The following is a 22,282-nucleotide window of genomic DNA, read 5'->3' as shown; positions in this document are numbered from 1 at the left end:
ATGATAAATATCTAAAGTTTGTTATTGTTTTTTTAGAGCTTGGGAAACTAAAGAACCTTCAGGAGTTGTATTTGGATGGTTCATCCATCAACAAAAGCTTTCTTCATAAAGTTGGAGTGATGACTTCTCTTAATGTATTGACAATGAGAACTTGTGGACTCAATGGCAGCTTACCCAACCAAGGTAGAAACGTTTTTTTCCAAATATGTTGCTTATCATAAACAAGCTGATCTCAGTAGCATAATTAAAAATCTACTTATTTTACAGGTTGGTGTGAACTCAAGAATCTACAAGAGTTAGACCTTGGTCATAATCATCTTGAAGGGAGATTACCTTCTTGTTTGGCAAACATGACAACACTTCGAATATTGAATCTCCCATTCAATAACTTCAACGGAAGCATTTCTTACACTCTCATGTCTAGTTTGCAGTCACTTGAGTACCTTTCTCTGTCGTATAACACTCTTGTTGATGACACAAAATCTCAAAGTTGGACTTCATACTCTCAGTTGAAGGTTCTGTTGTTGTCAAGTAGCCTTGCTAGAAGACCCACTAGAACTATTCCAAGATTCCTTCATTACCAAGATAAGTTACAAGCAATTGATCTCTCGCACAATAATTTAGTGGGAAAGTTTCCCACTTGGTTGCTAGAAAACAATACAAGATTGGAGATTCTTAATTTAAGGAATAACACTTTCACAAACCCTTTCCATGTACCCTATCATCCTAATCCCCATATTCGAAAAATAGATATTTCGAATAATGATCTAGGAGGTCCAATTCCGACAAACTTGGGTTTAGTTTTTCCCAATTTAGTGCATTTAAACATGTCTCAAAATGCATTTGTAGGCATAATTCCATCTTCTTTAGGTAATTTAGTATCCTTGATTTCTTTGGACTTGTCTAGCAATCATTTGTCAGGAACAATACCAGGCCATTTGGGAATGGGTTGCCTCCATTTGGAATACCTCAAATTGTCAAATAATAATTTAAGTGGCCACTTATTTCCTGCCAAAAGTTATCTAACTCGCCTTGAGTCTTTATTTTTGGACCACAACCATTTTTCCGGAAAGATCCCATATAGCTTATCCAGTAGTGCTGACTTGATTGCATTTGATTTTAGTAGCAACTCTTTGTCAGGCATGCTTCCGAGATGGATTGGCAACATGACCAACTTGCTTGAAATTGTTTTGGCCAAAAACCAACTTGAAGGTCCTATTCCGATTGAGTTATGCAAAGTCAAAAAAATTATATTTCTTGACCTTTCCGAAAATAATTTGTCTGACTTCATACCATTGTGCTTCAATTCATTGAACATCAAACATGTTCATCTGGGAAAAAATAGGCTAAGTGGTCCCATTACAAGTGCATTCAAGAATAGCTCTGCTCTGGTAACATTAGATCTTAGACATAACCGCCTAACTGGCAACATTCCAGATTGGATCGGAAACCTCTCATCATTGAGCATCCTCCTCTTGAAAGCTAATCACTTGCAAGGAATGATTCCAATTCCAATATGCCTCCTTGGAAACTTAACCATGTTGGATCTTTCAAATAATAAATTTACTGGTCCAATACCTCATTGCTTGAACAAAATTAGTTTTGGGCCAACTGACCAAAAATCCAATCTAGGAAGTACAGGGGGGTATACTTTTGGAAAATCAACATACTTTGAGACAAAGACACAAATATTGTATGAAACTGAAGACGATGATTATTTCTTGAATGTGGATGCACAACAAGAAGTAGAGTTCACAACAAAGAGAAATACTTACTCCTACAAGGCCGGTGATATCCTCAATTTATTGTCTGGAATAGACCTCTCATGCAATTGTTTATCTGGTGAAATTCCACTTGAGCTTGGATACTTGAGCAACATCCATGCGCTGAACTTATCGCACAACAATCTAATCGGATCAATCCCCACAACATTCTCAAACCTAAAAGAAATAGAGAGCTTGGATCTCTCCCACAATAAGTTGAATGGCAGCATCCCCCCTCAACTTATAGAGTTAAACTTTCTAGCTGTCTTTAGCGTGGCTGACAATAATTTATCGGGCAGAACACCAGAAAGAAAAGGTCAATTTGGAACCTTCGATGAAAGCAGCTATATGGGGAATCCTCTTTTGTATGGACCTCCACTACCTAATACTTGGAACAAAACTGGATTGCCATCTAAAGATAAGAGAGAAGAAAGTGGTGGTTTCATTGACATGGACTTTTTCTGCATAAGTTTTGGTGTGTCTTACACAATTGTGTTGTTGGGAATTGTTGCGGTTCTGTATATAAATCCTTATTGGCGTCAGGTGTGGTTTAGCTTCATTGAAGTGTGCATTACCAAGTCTTTTTATTTTTTTGGTTGTGATTTCTTGTAAGTTGTCCTGTACTTTGTAAATTATGTAGCCTTGCATAATGATGTTTGAAAATGTTTGTATGCTTGTTCTTGATTTTCAAATATGAGGTTTATAACTTTCGATAAGCCTTTATCGATCGATCATTTATCTATTTTCTACTAAAATGTATTGACTTTTTATGTGTATTCCTATTGAAATTTAAGCATTTGTAAATATATAGGGTGTTATTATTTGTTATTCGCTAGAGTTAAAAAAAATTTGACAAATGAAGAAACTATAAGCATGACTCGTTTACAAACCCAAAGACATTGGAAAGGAAGTTTGGCAAAATTTTCCTAGAAAGTGACTCATTTGTGGTGACTATGGCCATCAAGAATTCCCATTTGACACAAGTCTGACTAAATCAATTAATTGTAAGCATATTATGCACCTTCTCCAAACCTCAATGCATTGGAAAGTACAAAAAAAAAATTGATTACAAAATTGATATGTACATTCATAGCCCAATACACAGTCACCAATTTTCAATTTAGAAGCATACCACCCACCTCTAAGATCCCATGTCTTGAATTTCCAAAGCAATTAAGATCCCCTTTATATTGGTTTGTAACAAATTTGATTAGTTTTTTATAATATATGTTTAATTTGATCTTAAAAGAAGAAAAAAAAAGGGAAGAAATGAGAGGAGGTTGTAAATATTGTTCATAAAGTAAACTTGATAAAGATTAATCATGTTCGGGAAAATCTATAACAACTAAAATCCTGCTAGGGTTGCAGATTACCTTAATCATTCAACGTCCCAATAACTAACACGAAAATTAGCAGGTTTCACAAAGAAATGACAATTAGCTGAAGAAAATTAAAACTATATATATACATATATATATATATTATATTAGAGGAAAATTTTATTTATCATTTATTTTACTATCATCCTCTTAACATCTTATGACGTGGCATGAAATGATTGGCCCGTAAGTTGGAGGTAACAAATAATCTCAAATAATTTAATACCATATAGTGCTATAGTCACAAAACAAATTCTGGCATGTTCGGAGAGTGAAAAGAGATGAGAATTTTGTGAATAATAGTAAGATAGTTTGTTAATAGTAATGAGATAGTTTGAGTTGAATATTTTTTTAGTTTTGAGAAATGAGAGAGAAAAAATTAAATAAAAAATATTATAAAATTAAAATATTGTAAGAATATAGTTTTATAATATTATTTTTATTTGAGATTTGAAAAAGTTGAAATTATTTTTTATTTTTATCTAAAATTTTGAAAAGTTGAATGATTAGTTTTTAAAAGATGTAATGATTAGTTTTAAAATTTTGTATTTGAGTGTTTGGGAATAAGATAGAATGAGATCAAATGATATTAGATGAAAATTTAATATCTCTTTCCATGCCCCAAACCTGCCATTAAAGTAAACATATAAAGAGATATGACTTTATGACGTTAGATCTATTTTATAATAAAAATAACTTTAAAACTAATTCATCAATTTATATATTTCTCTTAAAAAATTTATTTTTTTCGTTACTTTTTGTTTTTTGAAAAAATTAAAAGTTAAAACAAAGCATATTCTCGTTAGCTTTGAGGAAACAAATGCTGCGCTGACGACACAGATGACCTCAAAAGCATATTCTCGTCAGATTTATTCCCCATGCAAAACTCATCGCCTCTTTGTTTCCTCGACCTGTAAAGAAAATTTCATTAGTTTAAAGTCCATCGGAGCGAAACCTATGATCGGTATCTTTTTTCTCAATGGCGAAGCTGAAGATAGGAGGTACATGGGCTGGTGTGATAGAGGTGGAACTGGAGGAATGGACCATGCCCATGTTGAGGATAGAGGTGGCAAAGCGGTCAAACTGCGGCCCCGAGTCGATCAATTTGATTTGCGCAGGAAAGGTCTTGAGAGATGGCACTGAGAAGCTAGCCCAACTGGGCGTCAAGAACAACGCTAGGATTCTCGCCAGCCGGGGCTGTGTCGAGGAGGGAAAGTCCTTGGAGGAGGAGTTTCTGGCCGAGGAGGAACGCTCTCGGAGACTCAACAGAGTCAAGTGAGTCTTGCAAGTCTTTATGCATGCTTTCCCTCTTTTAGATTCATTTTTTGTTGTTTTTACTTGCGAAGAAATAAAAGCAGGTTGGCTATTGATTTTACTAATTTTGATGAGAGGTTCGTTGTTCCTCATAAGCAATGTATATTGTTGAGTCTTTGTGCTTGTTTTAAGTTTGTGTCTTTTAATCGTTGGTTTGTTAATTTTTCTGTTTTTATTCTAGGTTTGTTAATTGATTTTTGAAGGATAGTTTCAATGTCCTTTCTCTGTAATGCAGTTGCATAACTCACCTTCTCTCTCCCTTTCTCTGTACCGCAGTTCGTTGGTATAATAGATCTCAGGGATTTTGATAAGTAATTTGTTTGATTTTAATAATATAATTGCAAATGCAATTTGATAAGAAAATTGAGTTAGTTTTTTATTTTTTATTTTTTTGGGTGGGGGGGGGGGAGGGCGTATTCAGAGTAGAATATTCCATTTAATGTTATTTTGGTTCAAACCATAAGAAACATACTACAATCAGGTCTAATTCTTATTTTCATTTATATTATTTTATTTCTCGTACAATGAAGTTTTTTTTCAGCCCCACTTTGGTGCTGCAATCAAATATACAAAGTTTGTGGTTACATCTCATGCCATCATTCATTTAAGATGGAATGCTCCTATTATAGACGATTTCCCGAGCATTACCCAAAGTGGATAGATAGGCTGTTGTCCAACTCGATAAAAATCTGTGATGTAATCACCACAAGAGTACTATTGTCTCGAGTCTGTGTTGAATTAACCCTAATGCAATAGTATCTTCCACACGAATCCAGTAATTTTGAAAGCAATAATTGGAAATACCTCTCTAGGATTTGATATATGCCCTCCAATATAGTGACTTTAGAAAATCAGAGGAGCTGGTTAAATGGTTATTCTAGTGCCCAATTTATGTCTCTCTGGCGTGTCAAACATGGCCCCAACTGTTTTTATCATTTTTCATAAATGAAGTTTTCTATCCAAGTGAAGGGGTGAGGGAGTGGTTGTTTGTCTGTTGTCTGCATACCCAACTTGGTGAAGGCATGCAAGAAAAGCCCAAAAAGAGCACCAAGCAAGCTGCAATTGGAATGACCATGTTCTCTAGTTTGTTAGGAGTTGTTATTACAATGTATATTTACTATTCATTTAATAGACCTGCATTATATTCCGCATGATAACATGAAAATGGCATTTTTTCTTTTCAATATTCTTGGTATGCATGCATAATTTTGTTGTTGCTTTGGGTTATGTTGATTGCCTTGGGAAAGGATTACTTTTTTGCTTTCATTTTAATGCTTTGCCCGTGAGTCTGTTCTTTCTAACTTGATGGAATGTTTGTCGCAACATGGCAGTAGCCACGGCACTGGCCAAAAGGCATGCAGATGGTTCACTACCAGTTGAAGACTTTAACATAGAGGTTGAAGATCAAAGTGGACAGATTGTACAATTAGGATCTAAAACTGATCAGCGGTATGGTAAATAGTTAAGTTTTGTGCATAATATTTTGAAAGGGCGGTTAGATGTGAGCATGGAATTCTTTTATTGAGGGATTTAAGGATCTATGATCCCTTTCTCAATGCTAAAGATTTGAACGAACTTTCATGTTACAGGGCTGTAATGATGGGACTGATGCTTCATACAAATGGAAAGCAACTAATTAGGAGTGAGAACTACAAAGATGCATTAGAAGTGCTCACCATGTGAGAGGATTAATTCAACCCCATATGTTTTCATGATTGTAATTTTGGGATTTTCAAATTAGGCCATAGTTACCTCCCCCCCCCCAAAATAAAAAAAGAAAAGAAAAGGAAAAAAGTTCTTAGAAGAAATATGAGTAAGACTCAAAAGTTTGAACCAATGCTATTGTCCTGATCAATTGTTTTTTTATTCAGTAATCATAGATTTTCTCTCATACGATTCTAATCGATATCCCGGCTTTCTCATTGGTTACGAACCCTCTTTCTGTCTATTGTTGTCTTTTTTTATTGTTTGTTTTAATCTTTCATTGTTGAATAGATTTTATTTTATATTAGCCACTTTTTTTCTTAACATGAGAAGTTGTTTGCTATAATGTATAGTAAAATATTTTCCTGTGATTAATCCCGATTGGGTTAACCGCTTTCTTCCTGGAGGCTCTCTCTCTTTGCAATCCGAAGGACATCGAGGTGAGTGAGCATTCTTTCATTTGAGTATTTAAGGCCTCCTGCGATGGTATTAAATTATTGATGACCATTCACTTTGAGAACCATGTCATGCTTCAAGGTCATCTGTTTTCATTTTATTGAAATTTGCTTTGAGTTGCTTCCTACTAAGGGACACCATTTGGTTGAGCTGCTTGTGGAACGTGCCTTTCAAAATTGCTAGTGACCATTAGAGATTTTGCTTCTAGAATTTGATTGAACATGACCTAAGTTACCAATGCTTCTGGGAGTTTGAAAAAATAAATAAATAAAGCTACCTAAGTAAACCATGACATGGTGAATTTTGGATTTGGTAAATGTAACTTTGGCAATTTCACCCTGTTGACATTCAAACATTTAGTTTCTTTTTACTTGTAAAAAAAAACCTTTTAGTTTCTTTTTGGTTATAGACTATCCTATACTTTTTAGTGATATCTTGTTTGCTTTCAGTTGATTGACAATGTCCCAATTCTGCAAATGGACATGGTTTGGTGTTATTTCATGCTTCGAGATATCAGATGGCTTTCGGTGGCAGGAGCACACCTGGAAAAGGCTAGGGAAGGAATTGAACGTGCTCATGGGAAAGACTACTCCCGTGTCAAACTCCTCCAAGCTGGTCGCCATCCAGAGCTTGCAATGTGAGTTTTCAAATATATACTTTTAGTCTGTATGTTCTTCACCAGTGGTAACCCCTAGGTGTTGGCTCAAGTGGTAAAGGCCTTGGTCTTGGTGGAATGCTCCCTCCAAAGTCTAAGGTTCGGATCCTCTTGGATGCAGACAATCTCCAAGGGTCATCAGACTAAGGGATTTTCCTCTTGAATTAACCAAAGTGCACTTTGCAGGAAACTTATTGCCGAGGTCTTGTGCACTCCCAGGATTAGTTGGGATGTTGTTCTCGAACACCCGGTGCCAATCAAAAAAGAAATAAACTAGTGGCAGGAAAATTCTTGGATATTCGGTGTGAAGCTAATTTATTTTGAATTTCTTTATATAGACATTTGAGACTGAAGCTGCTGGAAGGGGTGGTGGCATATCACAATGGTGACTTTGATAGATCAAGGAAGGCATTGACCTCAGCGCATCCAAAATACGTCCAGGTTAGTTGATACCTAACATATCTTAGAACAAAAGGAAGAGAGTTTTGGGTAATGTACCATCCCCTTCCTCTAAAAATTAATCTCTTCACCTTGTTTTCTAACAATCTGAGTAATGTACCATCTCTACGTGTTTCTTCCTTTCCAGTACTAATCTCCTGTTGTTGATTTCAGCTGCAGGTACCAGATGAAGCCTTATCACTTGTTATGAGCATGGGATTTAAAGAACGTGATGCAAAGAGGGCACTGTGAATGAGCAATCAAGATGTTGGGAGTGCTGTTGATTTTCTTGTTGAGGAGAAGGCAAAAAGAGCACAGAAAAGAGAGGAGGATATTAGGCGAAGAACCGAAATAATGTGGGTGTGACTTGATCAATGTAATTCTGATGTATTCGGTATTTACCTCTTAGTAGTGCTCATTACTACAAAAAGTTTTGTAGGGAGCAAAAAAGGTATGGAATGACACCCTCAAGGAAAGATGTGGATCTTAATAAACTGAATGAATTGGTCTCTGTTGGGTAAGTATGCCAACCAATACAATTTTTAGGGTTTAGGATCTGATCTACTTTCTTTTTCACACTTTTCCACCAAATCCATTGTTTTCCTTTAGCATTTTGATGAGAACTAGGGTGGTAGTCTGGGAGAAACATGAGTAGAATTCAATAACTTCACCTGATTTTCTTTTGGGTAAGTAGCAAGGTTTTGATGTCATCACTTGTGTGCAGCGGTTGCTGCTCTTCAGGCTGGTGGTACTATTGAGCAAGCTATGCATCAACTTCTCTCACAATCTGATTCAAGCCCCACAGTTGGTGCTGATAACAGTGCCAATTCTTCCGCACCAATACTTCCTGATGCTTCTGGCAGCAGTAATGTTGTTGGAGGACCATCAACTGCAAGTGAAGCAGAAGAGATCGATGCAGAGATCGAAGATGCACTGGCTGGAGAACTAGCGAAAGGAGACGCTTTAACAGACTATGACATTGAAGTTAGAAATGAAGGCGAAGCCATAAATGAGTACTTGGCTCTGCTGGAGTCAGCTGGTAATAGTGTGGAGGCATCTCGACAATGAGAAGACAACTCTAGGCAATGGTGCTCCACACTCGTCTCTCTTCTTGAAACAATCTGCTTGGTCAAAGGTGGTCAGACCAAGTGTCCAATGCATTCACATAAAAGATATATAGACACAGCATAACAGGCATGTTTTGACACTGCATAATGGCAGGATACCATCAGAGGGAGAGAGAGGGACTTACGAGTGCTTGCAAAGCATTGGGCATTGAACTGTGAGTGCATACTTGCAAGTGGATAGCTCTGTAAGAGAACTAATCATTGCTCTAGAATGGAAACAAAAATTTGCCATTAGAGACATGGGAGCAGAAAAATCAATGATCTTGAATTACTTCATACCTCAGTCTCACGTGGCTGATTAGTAAGGTCACACATGGTTCCATTTGTATACTAATGATCATGATACCTACAAGAACCATTGAATATGATAATTGTATAATTTCTTAGTCCCTACTTTCTATCCTCTACCAAAGTCCGTTCCTAACTAAAAACAAATTTTTCCTTAAACATAACGTAATCTAATCATTTCAGAGATATTCTAGTTGAAAGCAGTTGTGGCCTCTGCATTGTATTCACCTAATACGAACTCCTGAACCACCTGTAACAGTAACAAGATAAATCTGATGACTACATGGTTCTAAAAATGTTTGGGTCTTTTAACACACAACCGACTCCATTGGTCATAATGATATTGCTGTTACTAAAACCATGATATCTACAAGGATGGTAATCATAACAAAATATTGGACACATATTTATCCAATCTATTTGCAAGGTTTAGTAATTAATTCATGGCGTGGATCCATCAAAACTAGTCAAAACCCAAAACCCACCAACAAAAGTTTAATCAACATGCTTGCTTATTTGATCCACCCATACGTCATGCTATTATTGATGGTATGTTTAAGTAGACATCAGTTACAAAAGCAAATAACAAAGAATTGCATGTAGGAAAATAGGAAAAGCCACTTAGACAATACCTTATCATCCTCCGAATGAACTTGACGCAACTTCTTCTGATAGCAAAATTCATCTGACGCAACTTCTTCTGATAGCAAAATTCATATGACCACCAACTTTCTTGCTGCATGAAGGATTTGGTAACGTGAGAGGATAATTAAGGTGGATGCAAAATCTTTCAAAAGAAGCATACTAATTTGCAGAACCAAATACAGCCACTTCGCACATACAAGGAATGTTTACTTTTTAGTAATTTTTAGAAAATATTAAGCATTGTTCAACCAGGGCCTGAACAACGAAACTATTGGGGTCTCAGATCGTAACTCGGATAAAACATCGGTCCTCCAATATTTCAAGCAGTTCATCAGGCGTCTTTAGTTTTATCCGCTTCTCAGATTCCATAATCATGCTGCTTGTATTGAGTTGAGTAACAGGCTTTCCACTCTTGGCTTTCTCCACCTTAGGCAAAAAACATATAAAATTCTCTCCATTTTTATTTGGCATAACCACAGACTCCTGATCATCATCCTGCCAAGTAAACGGGCCCAACTATTAGATCATATTACTATCATATAAAAATAACATAGTTTTCCACACAGACCTAAGAATGAAAGCAAATACGGATTAGAATTTATCAAAAACAAAATTTAACGCCAAGGGCATCAGGTAACTGTAAGGCCCTATGCAAGGTTCATAGTCCTATAGAAAGGAATTCGGCATAACCACTACAACTGGTAAAAATCCAGGCAGCTAACAGTTGCATAGAGGAAGCATCCCAACACCTTCACAATTAGGTTAAGTACTTAAAACTGTAACTCTTGCTTGCTGCTTAAACCCCCTACCCTTGCACAAAGGGTACGAAGCCACTTGCTTTCTTGTCTACGAAAAATGCTGATAGCAAGGAAATGGATACAGGTGAACTGATAACAGCAATACATACCAATTAAATCCATCATGTAGATAGGTCAACTGATGTCATCAACTTTTTAATGACAAATGAAATTACTAGAAATACGGAATCCAGATCACAAAAATTGTCATAAGATTAAGTTTAAACAACCAGACAAAAAGGTAAATCTTCAAATGTAGACCACAAACCTACAGTGGCATATTAAAAAAAGTAAAAATAAAGGAATAAAGAAGAACCCTTTAACGACAAAAGATTTGAGGAATCCATCTAGTATCTAATCATATAGGTTGATAGAATTACCCATTAGCATGGCTACTAGGCCAAATGGGAAAAAGGTTTAAAAGAATCTAAACTACTTAAAGGATGAAACGGGGAATCTTCTGGATGGAATTCAATCTTGTACTTCGGTTCACGAAAGCTGTGACCAAATGTGCCACCTGCTGATCAAAAGTTATAATGGAGAAAAGAACATAACTTTGCAGCACCAAAAATTAATGCAAGAACAGACTTTCTGATTATATCCAGCAATAGAGAAAATAAATCTGGTTGATAGGCACAACCGCTTAGGACAGAAAAAACACATCATGCATAACCAATATAACTAATGGTGGGAATTGGGATTTCTTGGGTGAGGATTGCGGGTTGGGAAGGCTTACGGGTCTTATTAGAACGGATAGGTTGGGTATTCCGTAATCCGTATGTTAGACGTTAAGTTATGTTGGGGCTTTGATGGTGATTCTTTGATGTAATTATGGTTGTTCCTCCACTATAAGTGAGGGTTTATTAATAAAAAAATAACCCACATGAATTAGTATGCCCTCAAAGCTGTTGGGATGGCAACTGCCTATTCAAAGCACACCCAGTATCTACATTGGCCTCATTACAGCTGAACCACTCCATGAAGTCCCCAAATAGTTTATTACCAATTCACATGTTGCTCAAAATAGTTCATCATATTCATTAACGCCTTGGCGAGCTAGCTGTTTATGATTCTAATCGTCTTGTAATTAATAAGCAGGAATAAGCAAAAGCAGCGAGCATTTCAGAATTAACATCAATTAAATTCCACGTAAGCTCCAGGAACCAAATTCCATATGAGTTCAATTTCTAACGAAGCAATTAAAAACCCACTTGGCTCTACTAAATGGAAGAGAGAGAGAGAGGGGGGGGGGGAGAATTGGAAGCCGATCGATGTAAAAATCAAGAAAAAAAACAAAGAATTCGTGAGCACAAGTTGAAGTCATAATAGCATTGGGTAAACATTCATGAGATTTAATCGTAAAAATAAGAGATTAAAAGGGCATTTAGAAGAGGGGTTTACCTACATGACCAGGGAAGATCTGATCGGCAAACGCACGGTGACACAGGATGCATGAAAGTAGGATCAGCCACCACAAGAGTCTCAGGGTTCTTTCTTTGTAATGTTAAACCCCCAAACAGGGAGAAAACTCAGCTTTATATAGATCACTTCTTCGAGGAAAAGGAGGAAGAAGGTCGTTCCGTGACGACGGGTTTGTTACCTCCACGCATTTAAACCAATCAATATCCGCCACGTCATGATCGTGCATGACACTAGGAATTAACACGTGCAAAGCCACGTGAAGCTGTTAGATGTGAAAGCCAAAAGATAAAATAGCTCTTCAGTTTAACTAGATAAATAATTGGATAAATTTTAAAATTCAAAATTATATTTATAAGTCCGCATAGAAAATAAAGAAATAGATAAGGAGTTTTTGAAAAGAAATAATTTTATTTCCGTTAATGGCAACGTGAACATAGAGGCGATACAAAGGCATCTATTTAAACATGAATATATCAGATAAAGATGAATACAATAAAACAATAAAAATCTCATAAAATTTGGCGACTGAAATGCTCCGAATAAATCTGATTGACAGCTTATGATAAATCATTATCTTGATTTGAATTAGTTGCCATTAGAGCTCCAATATCCCTCAGCGTCTCTCCATTGATTGAGGTAAAACTATTAGAGCATCCAGCCTTATTGCTCCAAGAATCTTGTATATCCTTATCTCTCCGGTAACTCTCACAATTGCCAAGCTTGCCTAGTTTTTATGTGCTAATACCCTCTTGCAAACTGTGCCGGGGTCGGAGGCATAGTTTGGTTCAAAAATAATGAAGGGCTGCCTTTGACATTGATTTAGTGAAGAGGTCTGCAACTTGGTAATCACATAACTCATTCGAGTGATAAGTAGTCCAAGTGCAACATGTTCGCGCACAAAATGGTAATCCAACTCTATGTGTTTACTTCGAGCATGGAACACATGATTAACTGTCATATAAAGAGAACTAAGGTTGTCATAGTAGAGTATGGGAGGAGTTGCCATTGGAATGCGAAGATCTTTGAGAATGAAGGTCATCCATATTACTTCAGCTACAATGTTAGCCATGGCTCAGTACTCTACTTCTGTGCTTAATCGGGAAATTGTATGTTTTTTCTTCGCACACCAAGCGATAAGGTTTCCTCCAAGGTTGGTGCAATAGCCAGTAGTGGAGCATCTAGTAGTGGGACACCCTGCCCAATCTGCATTTGAAAATGCTTACAGATCAAGTGTAGTGTTTGAAGAAAAATGTAATCCTATGTCAATATTTCCTTTGACGTATCGTAGGATACGCTGAACCATGTTCAAATGAGTTATGATTGGAGCATGCATGAATTGAGACACATAGTTAGCAAAGCCCCATTTGGATTGAGAGATGAGATGAAATGAGTTGAGATGATTTGTGAATAGTAGTGAAATTTGTGAGTTGAAATTTGTAAATAGTAGTGAGATGAGTTTAGAAAATTCATCTCTCAATCCAAACCGACTCTAAATGAAAGATCAGGATGTGTGAGTGTGAGGTACTGTAAAGCTCCAACAAGTCCTCGATAGTAATTGGGATCTTCCATGAGAGTGACATTTGATGAGGTTTTTGTCTTAGCTTCGAGAGGTGTACTCATGGGCTTGCAATCTACCATGTTGGATCGTTCAAGTATGGTAAGAGCATAGTGTGATTGGGATAGATGAAGACCACTGGATGTTGAAATGCCAAGAAAGTGATGAATCGGTCCCAACTCTTTCATTGCGAATTCACTGCTCAACAGTTGAATGAAATTTGTAACAAGTGTTGAAGCAGATCCTGTGAGTAGTATTTCATCTACATAAAGAAGCAGAATTAGTGAGCCATAATTAGAATGAAAAATAAACAAGGAAGGATATGTTAAGCTGCAAAAGAACCCGTATTTTAGGAGGAGGGCACTGAATTGATCAAACCGAGCACGTGGTACTTGTTTTAAACCATAGAGAGCTCCTGGAGTTTGCAAACATGTGTCAGGTATTGAGGATCTGCCATTCCTGGGGGTTGTTGCATATCATGCAGAAAGGCATTCTTTAAGTCTAGCTGATGAATAGGCCATTGCTGAACAAGTGCTATAGTAATGATCATGCGAATGGTTCCTGGTTTGATAACTGGAGAAAATGTTTCTGTGTAGTCCACTCCATCAATTTGATGATAGCCATTTGCAACAAGACGTGCCTTGAGTCGATCTAGAGAACCTCGGGTTTGAGTTTTGATTTGAATACCCATTTAGACCTAATGACGTGCATGACGTCCTATTTCCCGTTCCTTAACACAAAAATCAATGTTAGAAAATTCACAGTTGACATGAAATTGAGTAGTTAACTGGCTTACAGAGAGTAAATTTTTTTTTAAGTCTGGAGCTAACAAGACATCATGAAGGGGTACGGCAAATTTCTTTTGCTTTATACAAGAGTCACCAATTCCAAGAATTGGCAAGGAAGATCCATTGCCAATTAAAATTGACTACTAGAATACTTACGAATATTGTTTAACATATTTGGCTTACCTGTCATGTGATTGGAAGCTCCAGTGTCTATTGTCCATTTTGTATCTGTGATGGTGTTGTCCAAAGTAAGTGCTACAAGTGCTTGTGGAATTTCATCATGATGAATAGACTTTTTGGGCACCCACTAGCAGATGATCTTGGCAATATGACCCATCATCCCACAATATTGACATTGTTGATCACGATATTTGTCCTTCTCAGCAGGAGTCATATGACGCTCACCTGGTGGTGGAGGACAGCATTGGAGTCCTTAGGTTGTTGTGCTTGGAATCAATGCCCATTAGATGTGAACTTTTGTGAGGTTCCATGATATCCTGAGGAAGTTTGTTGGGAGCGTTGCTGCTACTAACCATAGAATGCCATTTGATGGGTGAGTGATGAAGTTGGTACATCTGTATGACTAGAAAACCAATTGTGCCTTTGATCAAAATTTTGGAGTTGAGAAACCAACTCATAGTATGAAGGTCGTGGGGGCTTCAACATGGTAGTTGTGAATATTTCATATTGAGGACCAAGACTAGTAAGAAGACAGAATACTTTTTCTTGGTCGGGAACAGGTTTCCCAATGGCTGCTAAACTGTCACATAGACCTTTGAAGGTACGAATGTGTTCTGTAATGGTTTTGTCATTTTCTTTTTGAAAATAAGTTACCTGTTGATGTAGCTGCTAAATTCGCGTTCTTGCGATTCTTGGACATATGCATTTTTAAGTGCTTCCCATACTGCATGAGTTGTGTCGAGGCCAACAAGTCCGAGAGTTTCCCCTGAGAGTGTCCCGATGATCCATCCACAAAGGAGACGATTAGACTTTCGCTAGGCTATGTAGGCATATGTTAACTATGGAACAAAATTTTCAGCATCTGTGGAATTGTTTGGGTTTGGTGTGGTGTATTTGGTAGGAGCGGGATCTTCATTTGTGAGATGGCCGAGCAATTCTTGACTCTCTGCAAGATCTGAAGTTGCCAACATTGAGAGATAGAGTAGCCATGGCAGAAGAAGAGAGTGAAAGAAAAAAGAAAAGAAATAAATAACAGAAATTACGATATGCTAATGACTAAAGATGCAGTCCATGAAAGTAGAGATGTGATGCCACAGTGTTCACAATGGCTCTTGGTACCATAAAGAAATAGATAAGAAGGAGGAGTTTTTGAAAAGAAATGATTTTATTTCTGTTAATGGCAATGTGAACATAGAGGCGATACAAAGGCTTTTTTTTTTTTTTTAAGAAACTAGAGATCAAGTCTCCTTATTATTAATAATCATCACTTTTGGTAGAGGAAAACCTTATACAAAGTCCCAAAGCATGAAGCATCTTATGTAAAAAATTAACCCAAAACCAAAGGACTCCATAAGCCGTGTAACACTACCACTGAAGCACCCACGCCAAAAATCATATACGAACTTTTCTTATGTAAGGTAAACCAGTGAGATCCGTTGAGAATCCCCTTAAGCAAAGATGGGAGCACATCCCGTGTCAGCCATTCTATTGCAGCCACTACTTCCCAGTCTAGCAAAATAATCCGATGCCATATGACCTTCCCTAAAAACATGCTTTGTTTGAAAATTCATCGACAATAACATGAATACATCAGATAAAGATGGAAATAGAAAAATAATAAAATCTCATAAAATCTGCCAACTTATATGCTCCTCATAAATCTGGTTGATAGTTTATGTGCATTCCTTATCTATTGGATCACTATCTTGGTTTGAATTAGTTGTCGTTAGAGCTCCAATATCCCTCAACGTCTCTCCACTAATTCAGGTAAAATTATGAGAGTATCCAACCTTATTGCTCCAAGAATCTTGTCTATCCTTATCTCTCCATTGACTCTCACAATTGCCAAGCTTGTCGAGTTGTTATGTGCTAATAGATAACACATTTAATAAAGTGCTTATACGGTATAATTTGATTTGAAAAATAAAATTTAAAATTTAAACATTTAAATTTTACTATTTAAGTGATATGAATAGTAGTGTACTCTATATAAGAATAGAAAACTCTTTAAAATATATATTTAAATCAAATTATGCCATGCAAATATTTTATTAGATATGCTCTACTCACTAATTTGAGAATAAAAATTTTCGATCAATAATATTGATTCAAAATTCAAATCGTTTCTCAATTTGTTTTACTAATATGATAATATTATTTAATTTAAAACTTTTATTAAATTTTAAAATATTTATTCAACTAAAAAATATTTAAAACCGAATTGTAAAAAGCTGAAAATTTTAAAGAGAAAATTTATTTATAATACTGTTGTGATAAGGATTATATATTAAACTATCAAATTATTCATTTTCTTTTTCTATAATCCGTTCTTTTTATTTTCAGATCATAATCTAACGGTTAGGATCATCTCAGGTCTTGTATTTTTAGTCCATTATATTTTCGGTCGATCATTAACCGGGTAGATTGCAACTCGCAATTTTTCACATAGTTCAGACATGGGCTTTTCAATGAGGAAGCAAAGTGAAAACAAAAATAAACAGGTAGGAGGAAAATTACCTGATGCATGATAGTCCAAAGCAAATTAGGAAAGCAAAAATGATGAGAAGAATGGTCAGAGGCAACAATACATTAAGTAGTCTCGGAATACAGATGACGAGGTACGTACTTTTAACCTATCATAATAGAATAATGTTATTATGCTTCCTTAATTTATTTTCTCATTTTGACCGTTCATATATTTATTTATTTTTTAATTTTTTTTTATTGATTAAGAAAGTGACTATTAGTGTATTTATATATATATTTTAAAAGTGTTTAAACATGTTTAAAAAAATATTTGAAATAAAAAGCAAACAAAAAAAAAAGTACAATTTACACTAGATTCCACATGGACCGATCACTTGCAGGCAGTAGAGTAGCACCCTCATCATAATATATCATGATGTTAAAATTTCTTGTACGTATAAGCATTTATTTTTTATTACATCACATCTTACGAGAAGTTGAGAATATGAGAATATTAAACGTCAACATTATTCAATTCTCTGCGAGAGGGTAAAGTGCCATGAGTCTTTATAGAGCATGTTACGATGGTTTGTTAATCGTTGCAATTGTAAAAGTCTTCTTTTGCAGCAATTTTTTAACTTTCAAAATCGTTGAAAAAAGGCTATTTCCAACGATTTTTTTATCGCCGCAAAAACATCACCGCCAATAATACTTATTTTCGACGATTTAACTTTTGCCCGTGAATTAAAGCACGAATTCGAAAAATGTTGATGGAGAAATTAACTGTTACGTTTTGCGGCGACTTTTATAGCTATTGCGGTGACGTTTTCCGCCACAATAAACAATTTTTACTATAGTGGCATTTTCTTTCCATCAAATCCAACAATCGCCACAATAGATAATTTTTGCGGTGAAAATTATCGCTGTAATGGTTTTACGGCCACTTAAAATATTATTAGCGGCAATATGAATGTGCCGCAAAAAGCTAACAAAATTAAAAGCCTCGCTCCTTTTTCAGCATTTCCCTCCATCTGTCTCCCCCCTTCCCCCCTCCAAAGTTTTGAATACCGTACCGGACGTCGTACCTATCAAGGCACTGGAACGAAATATTTTAGTACCGGTACTATTTTATGTACCGTTTCGGGATAATTGATATATGAATAAATTATATATATAAATTATATTCTAAAATAATAGTCTATATATATATAAATTATAAATAGCCTAGTCTAAATTGGGGGTCAAAAAATAAGTTTTTGGTTTGAAAAAATGAAAAAAAAGAAAAGAAAAAATGTAGTCGAAATACAGGGTAGCCGAAATATCGGACGATACAAAATATATGTAATACTTGTACCGGACCAGTGGCCGTTATAGCATAAACCGGTCGTACTAGCCGGTACGGTATTTTAAACAATGCCCCCCTCTCCCCCCTCTCTCTCCAATCCCTCTGTCGTACACAACCCACGCCACCACGCACAGCCCGTCGCCAACATTCTCACCACGCCACTGTCACCTCACCTCGAAGGCCACCTGCTCCTTCTCCTCTAGCCCCCGCCCGATCTCTTGCCTCCTCGAATCTAGCGTCACCCCTCTTTCTCTCTCTCAGATTTCTCTATATCGCCGCTGCTAGGGTTGTCGTTCGCCACAACCCACACATCGACGCAGTCGCTAGTTCTCCGTTGGAGCCCCCTTCTCCTCCACGCCTAGCCCAGCAGTCTGAGGCCCTCCTTCTCTCCTTGCTCTGTTTTCAACCCACGGCCACCAGTTCTCCCCAGCGCCACCGTGCTCCTCTCGAGCCACCACTCCACGCCAAGCAACCACCACGACCACTCCTGATATTGCGTTATGTTTTCACATCTATGGATTCTTTTCATTCCTATTATATTTGCTTGATTTCTTGTTTTAGTTCCGTTTGGAGATTGGGTTTTGTGTTTATATATGTGTGGTCACTAGTTTGTTTATGGGTTGTTGATATCATGCATTTTTCAATTATATCTTTGGTGCATGCTGATGATATTTCTTATCTTTGAGCGATTCAAGTTTTTTTTATGACTATTTGATCAGAAGCCGATATGTTTGCAATTGGTATGTAAATAGTAAAATAGTTTTTCATTTTCTTTCCTGTTTCTTTCTTTCTTGTTGATGAGAATTGGGTAACATGGATAACCATTAACGCCATAGGTTTTTTTTTCTTTTGTTTTTTTTTTTTTTTTTTTTTTTTTTTTTGGGGGGGGGGGGGTGGTTTGTAGGAATTTTTAGCTTTCTCAAATGTGTTCAAATTACTTTAATGTCAGGACTATCAGTTTCAATTTTGGTTTTTATGCTAGATGGAGATTTATTCTTCTTATTTTCATCTTGGAGATTTATTATAGAATTGTGTTTGAAATTTGTGAAATTTGGTGGCTTGACCTATATTCTTGTTTTCCCATGCTGGGATATATATATATATATATATATATGCATTTTTTTCTAACCTTGTCAAAGCTGAGTTGACTGGTAAACATCTGATTTACTGACAGAGGCAGCTTGTCACTAAATGATGGATTTAGATCAAATTTTATGCAATCTCGATGAATATCATTTCATCAAAGCTCATTTTTTTTTTTTTTTTATAGGAAAACTGAAATTTCATTAATAAAAGGAGTTTACAGACATTTATCAAGCCAAACAACCTGAGAAATAAATTCTGGATAACACTCATTCCACATTGAGATATTCTCAACATTCCAAGCATATCGGGCAAGAATATGAGGAACCTGATTACCTTTTCTATAGACATGTTGAAATTTGCACTCTACAAACACTTTTAACAACTTCCTTATTTCACTCAATAATAGAACTAACATTGCATCAGGAACAAGTTCATTGTTGAGCACTTGGGTAGCCATCAAGCAATCTGATTGCACAATCAATCTATGGATTCCCATTCTAGCACTCAGCCTGTAAGGCACGAAAAATAGCCAATGTTTCAAAAGCTTTAGCATTATTCACTTCAAATTCTACCTTGTTTGTTGCCAAAATCACCTTACTAGCATCATCTCTAAGCACCACACCCACCCCTACCTTACGAAGTTCACCAAAAATAGCACCATCCACATTTAGTTTCAACCAACCTGTTGGTGGGGGCTTCCAATCATAATACTCTCGAGCTTTCCACTTGGGCAAATGTTTCAGATCATTGCAAGCTTTTATAACAGACATAGCATGATCAATGACCTGTTGGACTGCAATATTATTCTGCTCATGAACCATTTGATTTCCTCTATATTGTGTTGTTTCATTGCAGGTTAACAAGTCATATATCTCCCTTTAACATTAGGGGAATATTCAGTTGTAACCACTTCATGATTGTGACATCTTTCTCCATTGTGGTATTAAAAGTTATATTTTTGTTCACAGCTTTCTTCATTTGATACAGGTTATGAAATGATTTTCTTTTCATTAATATTGGAAATATGTTCGGTTGGGATTCTGAAGTTGTACGTTGAATAAATAGGGAACTTTTATTTGAGTAAACATCATTTAATAAAGTATATTAAATAAGATTAGTGCAGAATTTGTAGAGACCAAACTACTAATTAAAAGATGTCAAAGACACAGGTTGGTGCCCAATATATTTTTAAATATAATTCACAGTCTACTAGAATACTCCTGAATTTTCATTTTTTAAAAGATAAAATTTTGTGATTCCTCTCTTTATTCCATTATTCAAGATACATTTTTCATAGTCTGAAAAATTCAAGCATTGATCTAGATTCTTGACTGAATGCATGCTTATTATCTCCTTTATTTTCTAATAGAGTTTTTGGCTTGGATGCATTGTTGGTTCATGGCCATTGTTTTGGGCTCTCTTCATCAGTTTTTAACTTGGAACTGCTTATTCTATATATTTGGGTTGGTTTAGCTCGCATATAAATGATTTGAACTCCTAAGATAGCTGTATGGTCCAGTTGTGTTACTCTTATATGATGACTATCTATAACCTAAGCCATAATAAATTTTGTGGGTCTGTGTTGTGCATCTATAACCTGAGCCATAATTCACTATTGCTTGAGCATACGATTTCTTGCCAGCATCCTCAGAAGGCAACCCCTCTGAGGGTCGATCCAACGATAGAGCCATGGCCTCTGCTCATCCAAGCCTCGCAAACAGTCGAAAACCTACCAAAAAAGCTAAGTCTCGACAAATTGGAATAACCAAAAATAAACCCAAAAGTCGCCTCAGAATCGCCTCACTTCCCTTGTCAGAAGATTATAATTCAACGACTATAATTTGTGACGACTATAATTCACCGCAAAAATTTTTCCCGCAATTTAATAGGCAAACCGAATGGGTATTTGCAACGTTTTATTTGGAGTTTGCAGAAAAAAAATTCGTTTGAAAAAGTAACTATTTGCAGCGATTTTTGCAGTTCACTGGTTTAACTTATAATTGAATAGACAATTGCGACGAACATTCGATGATTTTAGGGCTTATTTTCGGCGATTTTTGGCACTGAGAAAGATGCAAGTTCCCTCCCCTAACAGATCACTACTTAATCTCTTTTGGTCGATGTGGCAATCAATCCAAATGGAAGCACTGGAGCAGCAATTTGTAGATCAATATATGGCTCTTTGAACTTGTATATCCAGATTCACATATAGTGCCAACCCAAACCAATTAGGTGAAGCTGTACTTACAACGTTCATAAGAGTTCAAAAAGCTCACTCTCGACATATCGAAAAGATAATTATTGAATGGAACTCATAAGTAACCATCAAGGTCATTGATCAACTTAGAAATGCTTTTTATTGGACGATGGAAGTAATTAACTACCAAAGATACCAGATTTCTACTCTAAGACTTTGACTACTGGAAATTAGTAAAATTACATGAATCTCAAAATCGATGTGCGCATTTTATTGTGCAACGGTCAGCTTCCAACAATTTACATGGAAGCATCCCCCTATTAATTAAATCTCCAAGTGCTTACTTGATTTCATAGTGGGAATGACACTTATATAATTCTTATGTTTTGTATCTAGCTATTTTCGTGACTTAACGAGGTTTGTTTGCTTAGAAAAAAACAAACCTCTCTACTTCTCCTCCTTCTTCCTCTCATTTTCCTCCTTCATCCACCCACATTGTCCATCAAGGTAATTCGTTTTGCTTACTTTTATTTTGCTTCATTCAAGGCTAAAAAGACAAATCTATAGCTTTCCGACAACCCCCGAGAGACACGCAGCACAAGCAAACTCCCAGACCTCAAATCGTTAGGAGGAAAGTGGCAGTTTTGCAAAAATCACCATGCCTAGTCCTCACGTGC

The 22,282-nt window shown here is 36.3% G+C and overlaps 1 protein-coding gene and 1 pseudogene across 3 annotated transcripts in view; both read left to right on the top strand.

The window, feature by feature from the left end:
• The window catches only part of LOC109005318 (receptor-like protein 56), a 75,324-nt gene extending 72,839 nt beyond the window's left edge, over nucleotides 1-2,485 (top strand). For all 3 annotated transcript variants that reach the window (XM_035694932.1, XM_035694933.1, XM_035694935.1), the window contains exons 7-8: nucleotides 37-183; nucleotides 268-2,485. In XM_035694932.1, the coding sequence (XP_035550825.1) occupies nucleotides 37-183; nucleotides 268-2,375 (2,255 nt within the window). In that variant the 3' untranslated portion in view covers nucleotides 2,376-2,485. The remainder of the gene's footprint in view (nucleotides 1-36; nucleotides 184-267) is intronic.
• Nucleotides 2,486-4,121: 1,636 nt separating this feature from the next.
• LOC108999505 lies at nucleotides 4,122-8,789 on the top strand (annotated as a pseudogene).
• The last annotated feature ends 13,493 nt before the right edge of the window (nucleotides 8,790-22,282 follow it).

The sequence above is a fragment of the Juglans regia genome, chromosome 10 (assembly GCF_001411555.2).
Source record: "Juglans regia cultivar Chandler chromosome 10, Walnut 2.0, whole genome shotgun sequence".
Taxonomy (NCBI): Eukaryota; Viridiplantae; Streptophyta; class Magnoliopsida; order Fagales; family Juglandaceae; genus Juglans; species Juglans regia.
Note: the sequence above shows the minus strand (reverse complement) of the source record. Positions and strands in the feature narration are given on the sequence as shown.